Here is a 19,627-nt window from a genome sequence, read left to right on the forward strand (position 1 = left end):
TGAGCGGGTGTATCACATCCCCTATCATGCACCAGCCTCCGGGGAAATTGAACGATACAATGGACTGTTAAAAACTAGAGAGCAATGGGTGCTGGGACATTCGAGCATTGGGATGCATGTTTAGCAGAAACCACTTGGCTAGTTAACACTAGAGGATCTGCCTGTCGACCTGGCCCTGCCCAATCAAAACCCCTGCGCACCGTGGAAGGAGATAAGATCCCCGCAGTACATAGAAGGAACTTGTTGGGAAAAACAGTCCAGGTTATTCCTTCCTCAGGAAAGGGTAAACCTATTCGGGGGATTGTTTTTGCTCAAGTGGCTGGGTGCACTTGGTGGGTAATGCAGAAGGAGAGGGGAGTCCAATGTGTACCTCAAGGTGATTTAATCCTGGGTGAAAATAATCCATGATTTGAGTTGCATGTTACGGGAATTACTACAGCAGGAACACCTTGTTGCTAGCCAGGCTAGGAGCAAGGGGAGGAGTTCATTGCAATGTTAAGCCCTATAACCTGGCCCAAAGGGACCAGGGGTGGAGACTGTGATGGAAATACCTTTGAATTGTTATAACCCATGATCTGAGTTGCATGTTTATGGGAATTACTATAGCAGGAACCACCTGAACCAATGGAGGACAAGCCTTACAAGAAGCAGACCAAGTGCAGCAGTGACCTGAACTGAGCTGGCGTTGGTGCCCAACAATTCCACGCAACACACCACCTCTCCTGTCCTGAGTGACCACCATAACAGATGGAGCCCAAAGTCACAGACTAAATGAACTCAGTGGACATTTTACAGACATTTCACAGGGGTGGTCCATAGAGTAAGGGAATGATATCTATGTATTGCGGCAAAGGATGGGAAGGGAGGTGGTGGTTAATGAGGATGTATTGGACAGTGGGGGACCTGAGCATGATGTAAATGGTATGGAATAAGGGGTGGAGAATCTGCTGGTTTTGTCTGGGGTAGAGTTAATTTTCTTCACAGTAGCTGGTATGGGGCTGTGTTTTGGATTTGTGCTGAAAACAGTGTTGATAATACAGGGATGTTTTTGTTACTGCTGCGCAGTGCTTACACAGAGTCAAGTCCTTTTCTGCTCCTCACACCACCCCACCAGCGAGTAGGCTGGGGGTGCACAAGAAGCTGGGAGGGGACACAGCTGGGACAGCTGACCCCAACTGACCAAAGGGATATTCCGTACCATATGACGTCATGCTCAGCAATAAAACTAGGGGGAAAGTTGGCTGGGGGGCAGCTGCTCAGGGACTAGCTGGGCATCGGTTAGTTGGTGGTGAACAACTGTTTTCATTTGCATCACTTGTATATCTTGGGTTTTATTTCTGTTATTTTCCTTTTCATTACAATTTATTATTATTATATTATTATTATTTTATTTCAATTATTAAACTGTTATCTCAACCCACGAGTTCTCGCTTTTACTTTTCCAATTCTCTTTCCACCCCATCCCGCTGGAGGGGAGTGAGTGAGCCGCTGTGTGGTGCTTAGTTGCCAGCTGAGGTTAAACCACAACACTGACAGCCTCACATTTTGAACTTCCTAACACAAAGTTGGCAACATTCTTCCCCAACCTGATAAATGTTGGCTAACCAAAAGCAATTATGACAGGCTGAAATAATCTAGGCTCTTGAGCAGTTGCAACTCTGAAGTTGGGCTACAGTACATAGGCAGGAGTAGCATTGAGCTGTTATAGGCCTTGCAGGAAAATGTGAATTTCCACATGAGGAAAAAGCAAACCAGCAGCTCAAAGCTCTCAATAAGCAAGCACCCAACCTCGCTGTGTCCCACAAAGGGACAACAAAGGGATCCCCAGCATCATCTCCCACCTGCTAACCAGTCATTAACCACTGCTCATTTCAGCCCTCAAACATGTTTCTTGTGACCAAGCCATGGCATGCACCTCTAGTGCTAGGAATGTAAAGCAGTAGAGCACAAATAGTCATGTCCACCCCTAAGTTTATCTTGGACCAGAACAGGCAGTCCTTTCCCTTTCTCTTCCCCCCACTCTTTCCATCTTTCTTACACCAGTGCTCATTGGTCCTCAGGGAACCAGAGCAGGAAGATAAAAAGCTATGTCTGCATTAGTAAGTAATTGAACACAGAGGGAGCAAGTCAGCAACAATGCATCTACACAATATGCAGTTCAATGTTTTTGCTTCAAACTAGATTTAGCCCAAGCCACTGGACATCAAGCCTTCACTATGTGTATAAATAGGAGACATCCAAAGGGCAAATATCAGTTTAGATCCTGATTGGCCAGTTAGGGGCTGTGGTGCTTCTGATACACAGCGTGAAGTTTTCTCTAAACAAATGTGAGCTCACACACTGAAACACTCCGAACACATGCAACATGCAGTAATCTTACCCTGAGGTCAGAGAAGCACCATGGCCCATGTTAAACACAGGCAGTGCTACCAAAAATCATCAACTCAAGTAGCACAGCTGTATTATTTAAAAAATAAAACATCAAAACAAAAAAACAACCAAAAAAACCCCCACCACACCAGAAAACATCCTCATATCTCCACAGTTTCACCTGTTGCATTGATGCTAGTGATCTGACAGCATGCACTGGAAAACATCAAGCTTAAACCAGAAGTTCAAAGCTTTATGGAGTATTTTACAATACTGTGCCTATAAATACAAGGTTGGGTACATCACTGCATGGGTGCATCACTGCAGAACAGTGTTTGTGAAAGTGTGCATTAGCTAGAAATAATCCTCAAAAGGAGACTACATTTAAAATCTAAAATACTCTCTTGTATCCTGGTGAGTAGTACCAGATTAGAGAATCCTAGTTAATACTCACTACTTTCACTAGGTAACTCTCATCAGCCACACCAAGTCTATTAAGAGGTTTACAGCAACAGAGGCAGAGCAGAGTTTGACTACTCTCTATTATTATAATGAAAATAGCTGTTCTCCATTACAACTTCAGCCTGCCTTGTTTCTTTTTAGCGTGTGGGCAGGACAGGGCATCTAGCTGACAAAAACAATCATGACAAGTACCATTCTCTTATGCTTTACACAAGTACACCAAAGAATAAAATTTTCCTTGCACTTTCAGTCTGCGGGCACTCAAAACAGAAAAACCTACAAGTTCTAGTGTTGTACTCAGAGGCATATGTTCATCATAATTCATCTTGACCACCAGTATTACCAGCTTAAAAAAAATGGAGAAACAGACTTTTGCATTTTTATTTTCATTAAAGAATTTGATTTTATAGAAATGTACAAATTACCTGATTGAACATATAAAGAACTCGAGTCACATCATTTGCATATTGGCACCTGGAGTAGTCCTCTTCTGCCCAGTATCCTCCCCTGTCACATCTGCGCCAGGCTCTTCTTTCATCTTGTGAGTTGCCAGGATATATCCCACTGCCAGCAGAATAACGTGTACACAGCAGGTATGCTGTGATGCCTGCCAAAGTTCTAGGCCACCTGGGGAGTCAAAAGCAAAAAAAAAATTAGACAAATTTACATGACAAGTAAATAAAAGGATTAAGCACTACAACATGAAATAAAGAGACACTCAAAACTAAGCATCTCTAAACTATTTAAAGGGCCACCTTGGCTTGCCTTCAGTATTTTCAAGCTGTTCACATTTGCGTACTATTAACGAGTTCTAAAGCTAGCATGCTTTTTTTGAGTTCTTTCATGAGGTTGCAGATGGAGAGAAAAAGGTGCTTATAAAATTACTAAAAATAGTTTATAACTTTATAAACGAACATTGCCTACTTCATGAAAAATTCCGTATTAACACTGTAAAAAGTTAAATACATAGTAGAAAGCCCTGCAAGCTTTCTACTTGTCCTGTTCACATGCATCAATGTAACTTTCAAATGACTGCATTCATATGAATACTAAACTGCAGATATGAACAGAAGACTACATTTGCAGTAATTAAGAAACAGTAGCAGTAGTACAACCACTTTGATTTTGCAACCAAACATAATACCAAATAGAAATTAAAGAGAAAAGAAAGTGTTCATAATGTTAAGAAAGTAGAAAAGAATTCCTTTCACCCAAGGTATGTGGAACTAAGCACTTTTTAAGAAAACTTCTAACATTCTCTCAACTTTCTACTCTGTAATTTTACTGCATATTTTATCTGTATGAACATATACACATATAAAAATGAAATAAAGAATAAATACAGAAAATTAAATTGCAATACACCTTTAGTGCACTGATCATTCATGAGATCAGAACTGATTCAAAGGAAACATAAGAATAGAAGGAAACCACGCCTGAATTAAGCTGCAATGCTGAGAAGAGAGAAGGACAGGGACAAGGAATGCCAGCCAGTCTGCCTGCCTCTGCTTCCAGCCCTCTCCCCTGTTAAGATATGCATAAGCAGTATTTTATCATTCAGAACACTAATACTTAAAAGTTTAAAAGCAAAAAGCATACATACCTAAATTGGAGAATGCTAAGTATCTCAAATCCAACAACCCAACATAAAAGGTTTAACTAAAACTGAGACAAAAGAGCGCTTCATTCGTTCATCCCAGGCTTTCTGTACCATAATGAAGTCAAGCTCCTTGAACAGCCTTAAGAGCTAAAATACTTTTTCTCAGTTTTAAGTATTTAGAGGGCCTTGCACAAAGCAGTTGTCTCCACAAATTGAAATGGTCGAACAAAAAATTCTGTTAGATTACACTGTGATTTAAAGTTTGCTTTTATATCTGGACTGCATTTCAGTAAATGGCCATTTAGTCACTACTATCATCTAAATTAAGAGATGCTCAGAACATCTCTATATTTGAAAAAAAAAAATTTCTGTGTTTGTAGGAGGATGGAGTAAACACCTTGAAGAATATTCCAATTCAGGAAATTAATATTTAAGCAATATTGCCAAAGCAGAGAAACTGAACAAGTCAGCTCCATTTTCCTTCTTTATTCATCAGTTAAGTAACTTCTCTCACTGAAGACACTGGATTTATCACAGTTCTTTCTCAAAGAAGACGGTAACTCCAGGGATGGACCAAGGCCAAAGGCTACGCTTCTCAATTATATTAAATGATGCAAGAGATTAACCTTTTGGGGTATACTGAAAGTCTTCTCTATCTCAAATTCCTATTTATTCCTAATCAGCTCCAACAGAACAGTTTTGGCATGTTCAGTAATGGAAGAAAGACTCTTACTTCAGGCCATTTTGGCAAGGATTGCTTAGGTTTAGGCAACAAGCAACTCGAAGATAGCTGCTGGTGGCACCCTTAAAATGCACAGGTCATGGCAACAACCATAAAAGAATTTAAAGTCAGTAAGGAATCTAATGGAAAAGACTAGACAATAACTACAACAAACCAAAATAGAAAACAAAGGCTTAAATTTTACTACCTTTTATAACAGCTTTGCATTACAAATCAGTTCTCCATATTGTAGTGACATCATTTAGTTAAGAAATGGAGACTTACTATTATGACCATCACCATAGTATCTGAATACTAGAAGAGACAGAAGATTATATGGGTATCGTAGCAGAGATTCATCCAGCCTAGCAAATATGCATACACTTACATTCAGAGCCTCAGCAGCCACTTCAAGAAATTAACAGAAGTGTCACCATTCAACCTTTATCAAAAAGGAAAACTTATACCAGAATTGGTGGCAATGAAGGTGGTTAAAACAAAGAAGAAAAAAAATTAAAAAAGAATTAGCACAGTTTTTAAATGCCAGGAATTATATACAGGTATTTTAGAGAATGTAAATTAATTTAAAGAACAGGTATAGATTCTGCAATGGTAATGTAAATTATTTACCATCTTTTCTCCCATATAGAAGAAAAGCCAGCAGAAAGGACAAAAATCTTCCTTAGAAAAATCACAACAGCCTTTGTGAATTGCTACAGTCGCAGTAGTGACCTTAGTGAAACATTACAATGCACCCTAGCAAGCTAACAAAAACATCACTTGGGGTCATGTCTGACCAACTCTGATCATGGACAGAGCAAGTTATGGATCTGCTGGGAAGGGAGGAAGGGATAAGGGGATACAATACATGTAAACTTATCTAAGTCTCTGAATTTCTGCATGGACAAATTAAAATAAAGTCTGATCAACACAGACTAGGGAAAAACAAGTACAAAGATGATCTACTTTCATGCTGCCACTTCTTATGGATACATAATGAGCTTTCAGAGAATGAAACCAAAAAGAAAACAGGCAGATGAGGACAACTAATAAATCAGCTGGCATAGCTGTTAGAGGACATGCAGGCCCACAAATACCTTGCATAATACACCAAACCTCAGCTTCCAGAATGCAAAAAGTCAGGTTTCCAGAAACACTGACACTGGAGTGCCAAAAGATAATTTCCAAAACAATTTTATTTTATTAACATTGAAATTTTTGTATTGTTTCCACATCAAAGATGCCACTTTGAAAGGGATATGTCTTTGTCTTTATAGACAGTTTTCTAAAAGTTGTATTTTTCCAAAGCATTTTAAGTTAAATTGTGGTCAGCTCAGTTTTGACTGAATGTATCGCCTTACAGACTGAGTGCCACATGGCCTTACGATAATTTAAACTCTGCAGTCCTGGCAGATGTGGTATGACACAACCTCCAAGACAAATATTTTCACTGAAAAATGGCCTGTGCCATTCCTTTCCTCCCTATTCACACCTAGTGCTAAAGAATTAGAAAAAGAGAAACCAGAGTGAAACAGTAGGACTCAAATGAAAAACAAGTTTTTCAGGAGAGCTTTAATTACTCTATTTTTAAACAAGTAAAATTTCTAAGCCATATATCTTCTGGAACTTCTGTAGCCATCAAATGGAAAAAAAGTGACAGTTTCAGTGTTTAACACTACTTCAAAGGTTTATCACAAGATTATTTGCCTTCTCTCTCCATTCTTCTCTCCACTTCCCCTATACTTTTTATCCATCTCTTTCCCTTTTGTTACTGTCCCTTTATTCCTGCTGCATTTACTTTTCATTCATCTCCCTACACAGCATTTTATCATCTTTTACCACGATCTTCTCAAAAGAATACTAGCAATGCCAGATAGTCATATAGTCTGTGCTACCTTTATAACAAATTTAGGTATCTACAGAAACTTTTTACTAATAAAACTAAATATTATATATATTAGTCATCTAATGATTTAGAAAGCTTTCCACTAAACCAAACATAAGAGGTGGGCAATTTAAAACTCGCAGATTTCTGCCATAATTTCACATACACAAACAACACAAATGTGCTGTGTCACTAAGAGAAGCGCTTCATGGGGAGCAGTGTCCCTTATTCTCTTTCCTCTTCCATTCACAATACCCCTTGCGTGGGTACAAGTTTCTTTACAGCCCAGTGGTGAATGAGATAGGGGAACTGATTCCAGCTGTAACTACACTTCCCTTATTCCCTATTTTTGCTAAATGAATGTTAACCTGGACCATTCTCAGCCATGAATTGTTTCCTCCCAGTACCTGTATGAGATGAGCTGATGAGGCACTCTCCACTTTCCATGAAGCCGGAGAGGACATCCCTCCAGCAGGGCTCAAAAGGTGACTAATGACACGAAATTCTCATCATGCAAACAAAGGCTATATAAGTTTGGCTGCATTCTTAATTTCTTGTGAGCCTAAGCTTGAATATCTTTCACAGTTTACCCAACTGCTAGCAGAAGTGCAAATTTGGACTGTATTAACACTCTTATTTCATCACTGTTTATAATTAGGTGCTCAAAATTTATCACATATACATGACAGTAGACAGCTGTGGGGGAAAAGATGGTTCATTTACATTTAAGTACTGTAATTTCATTTCAGGAAAAAAAGCCAGACCATGAGATTATAAAAGAATCCTTCCCTTCATGCATATTAATTCTGTTTTGAAAGCATTCATTTCTTTAAATCAACAATAACTTTCAGTTATAATGAGTTTTTATATCATAATTTCATTAGCTTACAGGTAGTCCAATATTTTTTTCTGATTACATCTTAGCAATTCTCTAAATTCAGCATGACAATTACAGTTTTAAGATTAATTACACGCAGTAAGTAACAGTTTTCAAAAGGATAATTCTCATATTTAAGAAAGAATTCTATCAGCTACCAGCATAAAATTATTCTAAACACAACAACTGAAGGATTTACTGAAGCAGAAGCATTAGGTTACATTTTAACATGTAAACTGTATTTTCAATTTAATCATGGATTGTAACACATTCAGGGATATTATCTGAGTAAGACTTAAAAGAATATCTAAATAAAAAAAAAATCATCATTCCATGATGAAGACAGTTTTTGCCTTATTTTTATAAACTCATGCTAAACTACTATTACTGAGCCAAAGAACTGAAGACAAGCATCCTCCTTTGCTACACTTTGCTATCCCATCTCTAAAGGGATAAAAATCTAGATGCCAGTTTTGAAACAGCTTCCAAGCTAAAATGACTAACCAGTTCCAACTAAAAAACTATAAAATCAAATTCACCTAGGATCATTTACAGCCATCTGCTCAGAACCATTTTCTCACCAGTCAAAGCCTTATTTCCATATGGTCTCAAAGGTGAAAAATTATTCTTTATTATTACTCTACCTAAACTACAAATGGAAGTCTGTTATAGTAAACCCAGACATAGTGAACTTTTTGATAAGCTGAACATTTCCTGAAATCTTATTTCATTCTACTGAGTTCTAGAGGGGGTAAATCCTATTACACTGAACAGTCACTGAACAGCACAGGTTAATTTAATGGAAAACACCTTGAAATAAGCCTTTACCATCTGTTTTCACCTCTAATGGCAAATCAAAGAAGAACAATTCACACTTGTATCATTAAAAAAATGCATAAGTGATTTAAATAGATGTGTTCTTTGATGAATACAGCATCTATCTGTTTGACCTTCTTTACCTTTTATCTTAAGCAGGAAGTTCTCATTTTCTAGTGTAATGCTCATCCCTGCAGTTGAAACCACCACAGTGTAGAAAGAGGACATGCACAAAGTTTCTTATATAAATAATTCCTTACAGTGTGAAAGTGAAGCTGTTCAGTAGTTCCAAATTGCCTCTGTGCAGCAAGTGATCTTAACACTACTTCCCTTACTAATAGTTCCTCATACTCAGACACCAGCTACCGTTCTTCTCAAATTGTCCAACTGATGAACATAAAGATGAACTCAGAACAAATGCTCTCAGCCAGGACTTTACCTGAATTTTTGCTACAACTGGAGAAAGCCTTCTGCACTTGAAAGCTTATCTTCTCTCTCCCCAAAAACTATGTCCCAGCAACATGCTTTAACTTACTTTTCATTTCTTAAAATAAAAGATTTATGGTCTTAGATTAGCTGTATGGAAAGAAGACGACTTTAAAGAACTCTAATGTACACAGGGAAAGGAAGAAGAGTTTATAAATGTAAACAAAAGGTCAAGCAGAAGATCAATATAGCCAAGCAGCATAAGAAAACTGAAAACAAATGAGCGGGTAAAAGCAGTTATTACAACATTAAGAAACCCTACAAACCGTAGTGAAAACATATGCGATGACATATACTAATTCTCAGTAGAAGTTACTGCAGGGAGGTACAACACAGAGTAGTTATAAAGGGAATTACCTTACATACAGAGAATCTATACAGAAGCTATCTGTTACAGCTGGCACCTCCAGGAGTAACGTGTTGTTAGAGTGACCAGCAGCAGAAAGACCAGAAAAGGGAAAACAGGTGAAGAGGTAAGAACAAAAGATAAAATACTCTGCAATACCCAACACAATGGAACATCAGAGCTACCACTACAGACCCAACAATCATTAAAAGGAAGCACCATTCATATTCTTTACTCTAATATTCACAGGGGAAAAAAAACCACAACTATATTACATGTTTCTTATATAGTGATTTTGTTGTATGGGAGCAGGAGGGTTTTAAAAACAGAATGATAACCTGGTGGAAACTCCCCCCATCAATATGCGTGCAGTCCAACTCTAATTTACAGATCATCTAAGAAGTTTTACTCTATTCCAATAATTTCATTTATATATTTCAAATATCATAGCTTACTTTCCATCCCTTCCAAAGATGTGAGTTAACAGGCTGAAAGTTTATCATTTCATGGTATAGTTGTGTGCACTTCTTTCAACACATACTAATTTAGAACAGCTAAAAATCTACTACACACCATTTACAAATGAACATCCATATAGGTGCCTTCAAAGCATTAATACCTTAGTTAAAAACAAAATTAAATGGACTTTTCTTTGAAAAAAAATTGAGGTTACCAACCTGAAATCCCCTTTATTGTTCACAACCCTCTCTGGAGGGCAATACTGCGCAGAACTTTCTAGCACCACAATGTCTACTGTCCTTGTGTTATTCCCACGTCTGGTTTGTACATGGCAACCCCAGTTTCCTGTGGAGCCAGCCTGAATGTTTGAGATTGTCAATGCACTGAGAAGATAAAATAAACAAATAAAACCCAAAAGTCTTGCAATAAAATTTATATAAGCTTTTACCAAAAGATTAAAACTACAGAAAGACAACAGAAGAAACAACCAATTACATACAAACTGAGTGATCTTACAAAACCAGTAAAAAAAGTACAATGTACTGTAATTAACAGAGAAATATTTAGTATTCTTCTAGCTCTCAGTTTTGTCAAGGTACGAAAGAAAAAGAACAGCCATGGGAAAAAGTTCCTTGACTTCAGAAAGAAGAGATGAAAAGTCCAAATTCCCCAAGTGTCATCATTGCTCTTCAACACAGAATTTTTATAGTTGTTCCAGAAAGGCCAAACTAAATAACTTCCCAAATGCATAATTTGTGATAAAGTTAGAAGCCCTAATTTACTAATACAATTACAGGATATATAACCACTCTCTAGATGCTGAATGAGTCAAAAATCTGCTGCAGGCAGAATAAATTATACTTATAGAGCTCTGCTGGAGAACTTCAATATTACCAACTGCGGTGTGCTCAAAAGGAAGAGGAAAGAATCCATGAGTAGCTCATGTAAATGCCTTGTTTTCATAATTTTAATGTTCCACGAGAAAAAATGTATCCTACCACAAACATTTTAATGAACTGCATTGGGTAATCCTTGGAGATAATTAAAACCCAACTGCAACAGTTCTGGGCAACCTGCTCTAGCTAACCCTGTTTTAAGCAGGTGGGTTTGACTAATCAAATCTCTAGACCTCCCTCCTCAAACTTGATAGTTAGCAACAGTGACCACACCCAGGTAATTTAAGAGATGTGTGAAGTTACAGACTACTTCCCTGCTTGGGAAGTTTCTGTTTACGTATGTTCACTCAGCGAGGATATGAGAGGGCCTTACTGGTTACGGAAATAGTCACTAAATCAGAGCAGAAAGTGAGGAGTGGGAAATACATTTTCTCTTTATGGATTCACCTTGCAATCAGTGAGCAGTTATGAATCATGTTTTTTTCAACAAAAATACCCTGGGACTCATCAGTTTCCACTATCTTTCCATCCTGATACCACAAGACTTGCATGTCTTGATCAATATACGAAGCCATACATTGGAAGGGTAGACTATCTCCTTCAAAGACAACCTGACGGTGAGATGGAGTCATATAGAAAGATGGTAATTCAAGCGGCGGTTCTAGAATTCAAGAAATAAAAGCACAATTAATAGCAAGAAACTATTGTATACGTAATTTTCAAAAGAGGAGAAGAATACCCTCCTTGTAAGCTGCATCTTGCAAGATTTATATAAAAACTACATTTGATGCATCAAATACTGAAAAATACAAATTCTTATCATATTCTTTTTCAGTGTGTATTCCTTTAATGTAATACATTTCAAAAATCTTTTGCTAGCCCACATTCAAAAGAGTGAAAAATATAAACTTGAATGAAAAATATATTTATGCATTTTATTTCTTCACAATTTCTCACTATTAATATTTCAAAATCACAAATACATATGTTTTATTATTTTGACAGGTAGAATAACAAAGTAGTTAAGCAAGTTGGTCATGGTTTCATCATTACAAGAAGGCTGATCAACAACAGAATCACCATGTAGGAAAGTAAGTAATAAAATGAAGACCTTTTAACTTCAGAAATTTGGGCTTGGAATAATTTGGGCATCTGAAGTCAGATAGCTAGACTTTGGAAAAAAATTACCAGCTTCTGATTCCTCTTGTGAAGTTTACCTAAAAATCCCCGAAAAACATGGATTAGCAGGAAAAAGGAGTTTACCTCCAGAGAGTGCTACTCATCCTTAGTTTCTACAGACTAACATCCACAATCACCAATTTATTTATTATTTATTTCCAAAACAAACAACACTGAATCATGACTGAAGATCAGCCTTTGAAAAAGAATCACTATTACCACTATCATATAAGTACTGAATTTCAGGGAAACAAAAAAAAGCAAAAAAGTCTGTTCACTAATATTAACAGAATATGGAACACATTAGTGTCCTGGTTTTGGCTGGGATAGAGTTAATTTTCTTCCTAGTAGCTGGTACAGTGCTGTGTTTTGGATTTAGGATGAGAATAATGTTGATAGCAACAACTAAAACATCGGTGTGTTAAGTAGTGCTTACACTAGTCAAGGACTTTTCAGCTTCCCATGCTCTACCGACTGAGAAGGCTGGAGGTGCACAAGAAGCTGGGAGGGGGTACAGCCAGGACAGCTGACCCAAACTGCCCAAAGGGCTATTCCATACCACATAATGTCATGTTCAGTATCTAAACTGGGGGGAGTTAGCTGAGGGGGCGGTGACCACTGCTCGGGAGCTGGCTGGGCATTGGTCGGCGGGTGGTGAGCAATTGCATTGTGCATCACTTATTTTGTATATTCTTTTATCATCATTATTATTATTATTATTGTTTTCCCTTCCTTTTCTGTCCTATTAAACTGTCTCTATCTCAACCCACGAATTTTACTTTCTTTTTTTCCCCTGATTTTCTCCCCCTTCCCACTGGTGGGGGCGGGAGGAGCGAGCGAACGGCTCTGTGGTGTTTAGCTGCCTGCCAGGTTAAACCACAACAGTTAGAAAACAAGTATCAGTTGTCAGGAGTGCTTACCGCAGGTCAGAAGCTCCTGCTTAACACCAGTCACCGGCTGCGACTGAAGTGACTTGGGATAGGCACATTTAGTTTCACGTACAGTTATATTTCTTTCTTTTAACCACTGATGCATCCACAGTATGTTGCAATCACAAAGAAGATAATCAGTTTGAAATTCTCTGCAACACAAAATAGGTATTCAGTGACAAAATGCAACACCCAAAGGTCTGAAAGCTTGACATCAACAGCCGTACAATGCCTCTCATTGTCACAGACACACAGACAACAAGCAGTCAAACCCCAAAATACAGCGGAGTTGCCTACCACTACGTATTGGAAGATACTCTAATCCTCTGCAAGCTGTGGTCTGAGAACAAAAGTACACACTCCCTGAGAAAAGGAATTCTCTCCATAAATATGAGGAACATCTAATACCCGTGCATGAAAAAATTTCTAGTAATTTCTTTCATGGAGGGAGTTTACGTTATTTAAGTGAGCAATAACAAGGAATTGCTTTCATATGCATCACCATAACTTAAGAATACACTTCATTGCTTCACTTTAGCAATCAAATGCTGTAACAGTAAAATCAACAGAAATATAAAAATAGCCTCTCACCTATTTCTCTTTCCAGAACCACTATTCATACAATTTTAGTGATGGTTTTATTCTGCTTTATATGGAAATCATATAAGGCTTTTCATTGATTCATAAAGTCTTCTCTGTACAATTTAATACTTTCTACTAAAAAGACATACCAAATCCCCCCATAGGTGTGTGTTGTAGTCAGCTAAATTGAAAGAGAACATAAATATTTTACCTGTTTAGAAACAGTTAAAAATGTATCAAAACATATCACTGTGTCTACACTGTTTTTTATCTCTAGTGAAAACAATTTATTTTTCTTTTTGCAAATGTCTAGAGGGTAACACAACATCACAGGCAGAACACTTCAAACACTAAATCAACATTCCTGTGAAACTCCATTTGGTCTTTGTTCACAGGAATTCCTCCAGACACACACATTTTTAATAGCAACGGTTATATCCAGGTTCTCTTGTCAGACCTGTGATGTTCTTGGACAGCAACCTTTATGTACACAATTAAAATACCAGGAATAACAATTTATGAACAATTAAAATAAGTTGGAGGAAGAAAAGCAACATTTGCCTTTATAAACAAGAAATTAACTCGGTGTCAAAGCCAAAAATCAGAGCTCTTGAGAAAGTCCTAGTACAGCAAGCCAACTGTCATGACTACCAGGGAAAAATGCAAGCTAAACATCAGCACTGATAATATTTTTCATTTGCTTTCTTCCTTACACAAGATTACAACTCTCATGAAATTAAAGGAGAGAAAAATAATGTGAGGTTGAGATGTACCCACTGTTAAGTATAACAAAATTATACCGTTCTTCAAGGACTAAGATCTTCCTTAAAAGTATTTGTTCCCATTATTAAAAAAAAGGTGTAAAATGCTATTTATTTAATATAAAGTAATAAATGATGTATACAGAGTAAAACTTTCAGAAGCCCAGATGCCAGTATAGCTTTGTTCTCTCAGAACTATGTAACAAGTACTGAGCATTCTTTTGAAGGAAGTTATATAAACACCCAAACATCTGTACGTACATTTCCCATGCACTTATTCAGATAAAGAAAACGCTGTTATGAGGTCTAAAAGTAAAAATGCAAAACTATAGTACAAACAAGTGATTATAAAATGTTTTTTAAGAACACAAATGATCATGCAAATTATGAGTAGATGCAATAAGTACTTACAGAGACTTTAGTGAACCAAGATGATCGAATGTTCCCTGTGTAAGTGTAGAAAACAGATTTCCAGAAAGATTCCTAAGAAATAAAAGTATCATAATTTGAACTCATGTTCGAGCAATGGACATTTTAAATTAAAAAAAAAAATCCCTCTTCAAGGTAACATTATTTTAAAACCTACAGGATACTATTATGACACTCTGTCATAGTTCACAAGACTGTAAGAATAATAATCAGGTCTGATAGCCTAGCAAAAATTCCAAAATAAACTGTTCCCCAATACTTCTTTTTTTAGCTGAAGAATTTTAAGATTGGGAACAAGGATTGAAAGCAAATACTTTAACTTTATTTAAAGCAACAACTAGCACATGTTGAGCATACATTTCAAGAAGTTAATTTTAAACTTTGTTGTTCACAGTGAATTGATGTGTTGCTGTTAACATGCTGTAAGAAGCATGTTTGATCTAGCAGAATATTTTTAAAGAATATTATACATCCCACTTTCTCTGTATCAGTGAAAGCACTAAGAAGCAAACTACCAGGGCAAAGAAACATCCCATAATCTTACACATTATTTTCTTAAAGTAAATGAAGAACTACAAAACATGCAAAAAAGCCAGCAAAACACAACCATACTGATGCCATGGTAGAAGGCACAGCTATTAAAAGATTCTATAACCCTGAAACATTTTTCTAGGGAAAATATTTTGTACAGTCTGCTACTTTCCCCCTCTCCCACCCCCCCCGCTATACCTTCTAAGAAACCGGAAAATGGTTGCAGAGAAGACAGAGCACTGAGCAGTACGGTTTTGGTTGCCCCCCGCCACCCCTTTTTTTTTTTTTTAAGCTTGCTATTGAACAACAAGCCACAATCATAACCACACTGCACCTCTTTCAAGCGCACACTTAAAACAAACTACTCCCATTGAAATAATGTTAACTTACATAAGACTAATACTTAAGAAGTGAAATTACATACAACAAAATTATACTCACAATCTAATAAGATTTACAAGTCCTCTAAATATATCTGCATTCAGGCAGCCTATTCTGTTATTAGTTAAGTCTCTATAAATAGGAAAGAAGCAAAAATCAGAATAAACTGTTTTATTTCCAAATGACATACAGTCTGCAAACAGAAGTATTTCAACCAAAATTCATGAGTACAGATTGCACCATATATACATTTAGTCTTTTTCAGCAAAACCCAAAAGGTACTGCTATACGGGTGTACACACATGCACATAGAGTCCTTATTCCATTTCTAAAGTAATAATGGTTTGCCCATATACAGTTAAATGAGCCTAGCCTTACCAGTAAATCCCCTTAGAACAGGCTTGGCTTACATCACTACAGAGTAAATTTTCTTATTTGTACAGTATATTTATCACATGTGCTATGTAACTTAATTTTTTGACCTGCCAGAGAGACCTATACTAGTGCATTTATTGTACATAAATAGGACCACTTCTATATTTATACTTACATAAATATTTAAATATTATATATTTTACAATGTAGGTCTTAAATCGAATTGCCAAAAATTCTTAAAGGAATAAAAAGTAACCTTGAAGTAGTAATGGTGCAGAATTGACCGTTCAGCTTTATTTTTAAGGTTTTCGAAAGTGCAATTACCAACAAAATTTCCTTTTAAGTGAGCCGATCACAGTGACAAATGAACACATATACTACAAAAATTTAAGAAGGAAATCTGTATGCTGACTAAAGGGGGGGGCTGAAATCACTAAGACTTAAAAGCTGTCCCAGATATTCCGAAAATCTGAAGAGTGTTTTAAAAAAAAAAGAAAAAGGGGAAAAAAAGCCATCATGCTGAAGTCTTGTTTTTCAAGTTTCATCTGGGACAGAATTTTTACAGCCAAGGTATAAATCCCCAAAAAATGTGTTAATGGGAATGTTGGCACAACCTTCAATAAAGCAGCATTAACAGCGCTGTAACTTCAGTGTAGTATTAACAGCAAGGGACTGTGTCCACTATGACCTTTGGGGGGGTGGGGAAATCATGAGGAGTTTAACATTTAACAAAGCAAGACTTGATGGCATCAAAGCTCTGAATGAACGTTCACCCAGTGATGTTTCGAGTCACCGCAACACAAAAAGGGAGGAATAATACAAGAGACTGTCAGTAAGAACAAGTGAGACTGCCAAGCCACAAGCAGGGGATGTTCTTCAGTCATAAGGCTGAAAGCAGACTTTGTTTTATACATTAATATATATGTGCGTGTATAAATTTAGACAGCATATACATATTCAACTTTTAATATATAATAGTTTTGCTGTCTAAATTTCCAGAACCTAAGACTTACTCTACTTTTAGGGGTTTTTTTGTTTGTTGGGTTTAAACTGGCTAGCTAGATATACTACTTACAGTCTTTTCAAAGATGAAAGCCCCAGAAAAGCTCCTGGATCTATAGTACTAATAAGGTTGTTCTTAAGGTCCCTGCGGAGAAAAATTATGACATTATATTTATCACAAACTACCCCTTAAAACAGATATACATCCATGAAGATACACTTAACTTGTCTCAACTTGTTTGAAAACTGCCCAAAAAAACCCCACAACACATTTCTACTGTCTCTAACATAGTATCTTTCAAAATTTGAAAATCTGTATTTTAACTAATAAGAGGAATATGAACAGCATGTGTATTCCTTTAAATATTCTATCAGTTCCTATCACATGAAAGAGTATAGAGTCAAAGATAGATTGCCACAGTGTCCAAACAGATTACAGCTGCTCAGGGTGTAACATTAGCTCATTACACAGTACAATACTGTTTAGCACAGTGTTGTCTTCTTCAGCCTACCCAATTTTAAATACTGTAGTAGTGCCCAACATCTACCAAAAGAAGGAAAACAAGGTCCTAAAAATACACCAAAGACACAACATTGAAAGTTTCCACCAACATTACTGGCACAAAAGCAAAGCCCTGGCTGAGAATCCCAAATAAAGCTGGTGAAAAAACTCAGAGCACAGGTTTTTAAATCTTAAGTTTCCAGAATAGGAGATTGTAAGAAGAATGTAAAGTAACTATGTCATTAAACTGCTTTATTAATTTTACAAGTGATACAGGAAATTTAACTCCTAACTCAAGATATTTTGCAGATACAGCTTAGTTTGAAAGGTCACAGAAAGCATCTGCCAGCATCTACATAGTTTTGAACAAACTCTATCACTGCATGAATGCTAAAATTATTTCTACCTCCTTATTAATCCAAGATTTTTACTATACTATTATCTGAAACTTCACAGGCACTTATTACTACAAGGAAACTTTCTCATTCCTTGGTAATATGTGAATGTTCTGCATTTGAAAAGAAAATTAGTAATTTCAATTAAAAGCAATGTTTTAGTAAGCAAGGGTAGAAAAAACATCTCCTAAATCTACCACACCATTAATAATTCTGCCTGAAAGAGAACAGTACAAGAGGATTACATCTACCATCACACAGATATGCATGAGCGAAAATATAAATTCATCCCAAAATTTCACAATAGCATTTCCTGCAGCCAGATTAACAAATCATGGTACAACAGACAGTGTCATGGTACATGGATCACGCTTCAATGCCATACCTAATAAACGTTTTAAATACTTGAAATATTTTAAATACTTTAAATTTACCTTGCTGTACAGTAAATTAATTTTCAATAAAATTATGACATATACACACTTCTCTTATCTCAACTTTATTTTCTTGCCCTGTACAGTGGCAGGGACTGCCAACTACTTCCAAAGCAGTATCAGGAGCCTGAAGAACTGTAATGTTTTTAAGCCTCTTTCAGCAGGTTTATAAACCCAGTACCAAGACCATGACAAATCTGAGAATACTAAATGTTAATCACCACTTATTTATTGGGACAGGGAAGAAAAATGATACTTACTGCTCATATTTTAAATTTCAGTTTAAAATCATGTAACTCCCACTTAAACTTAAAATCTCACTGTGGAAAACACTCAGGGAAAAAAACCTTGACAACATTCCTTGGAAATCCACTAGTCTAGATATCAGTGATCTTTAATTACTTAAATTCAAAGCGTACACCCTGATACACCTCTTTCTTAAACCCATTGCTTCAGTGGAAAAAAACAATATAGTTTTAAAATTAAAAGCAAGAGTTTTACTACTTCCACAGCCTGTTTATACATTTTGTCAGCGTAGTTGATAAAAACTGACATGTCTATTCTTTATGTAATTTTTTGCTTTTTTTCCCTCCCCTTAGTAGTTCTTAATACCAGTTCCAGAAGGATAATTACACTAGAATTAATAAATTCTTTTTAAAAAGAAATGCCAACAATTTTCATGTTTTCATAAAACTCATTCAATGTATATTCTGTATTTTGTAAATAAGATAGCAAAGCATTAATGAACCACCATACTAAAGTAGTTTTTAAAAAACACCCTGAATGCCCAAAGTGTTAGCATTTTCTTGACCTGCAACTACAACAGCTGGGGACTCTCTAGGGTATTTTCCCCCCCTCCCAGTGGCAGTCATTAGTAAGCACTAGCTATGTATTCATCTATCAAAAAGTATTAGCAGATGAAAACTGTGAAATAAGAGATATTTAAAGATCTCAAAATTAACACACTGCTGACATGTCTGGCAGCTCTTCAGAAACAGTAAAAGATGTTGATACACAGGCTAGTGCAACTGCCAGGACTCCAGTATCTAGGACAATTTCTAAATGAAGAAATGACAGTTGTGGTTAAACCAACAGACTGATAGGATTCTCACAGAAAAGGGAGGGGCGGGAGACAATCTCATTAGAAAGTTGTGTTTGGATTTAAAGTTTTTGTTGTTGTTTAACACTTATAAATACATTTATACTACT

General features: G+C 36.6%; 1 protein-coding gene across 2 annotated transcripts in view; it reads right to left on the reverse strand.

Annotated features, from left to right (window-relative positions):
- ADGRA3 (adhesion G protein-coupled receptor A3) overlaps positions 1-19,627 on the reverse strand; it is a 68,318-nt gene that overhangs the window by 26,977 nt on the left and 21,714 nt on the right. Inside the window, exons 3-9 of one of the 2 annotated variants that reach the window (XM_076336034.1) lie at positions 17,161-17,232; positions 15,771-15,842; positions 14,781-14,852; positions 13,018-13,178; positions 11,366-11,579; positions 10,241-10,405; positions 3,258-3,459 (exon numbers count right to left, since the gene is read on the reverse strand). In XM_076336034.1, the coding sequence (XP_076192149.1) occupies positions 3,258-3,459; positions 10,241-10,405; positions 11,366-11,579; positions 13,018-13,178; positions 14,781-14,852; positions 15,771-15,842; positions 17,161-17,232 (958 nt within the window). The remainder of the gene's footprint in view (positions 1-3,257; positions 3,460-10,240; positions 10,406-11,365; positions 11,580-13,017; positions 13,179-14,780; positions 14,853-15,770; positions 15,843-17,160; positions 17,233-19,627) is intronic. The other variant, XM_076336035.1, reaches the window with a different exon arrangement.

The sequence above is a fragment of the Aptenodytes patagonicus genome, chromosome 4 (assembly GCF_965638725.1).
Source record: "Aptenodytes patagonicus chromosome 4, bAptPat1.pri.cur, whole genome shotgun sequence".
NCBI classification, from domain to species: domain Eukaryota; kingdom Metazoa; phylum Chordata; class Aves; order Sphenisciformes; family Spheniscidae; genus Aptenodytes; species Aptenodytes patagonicus.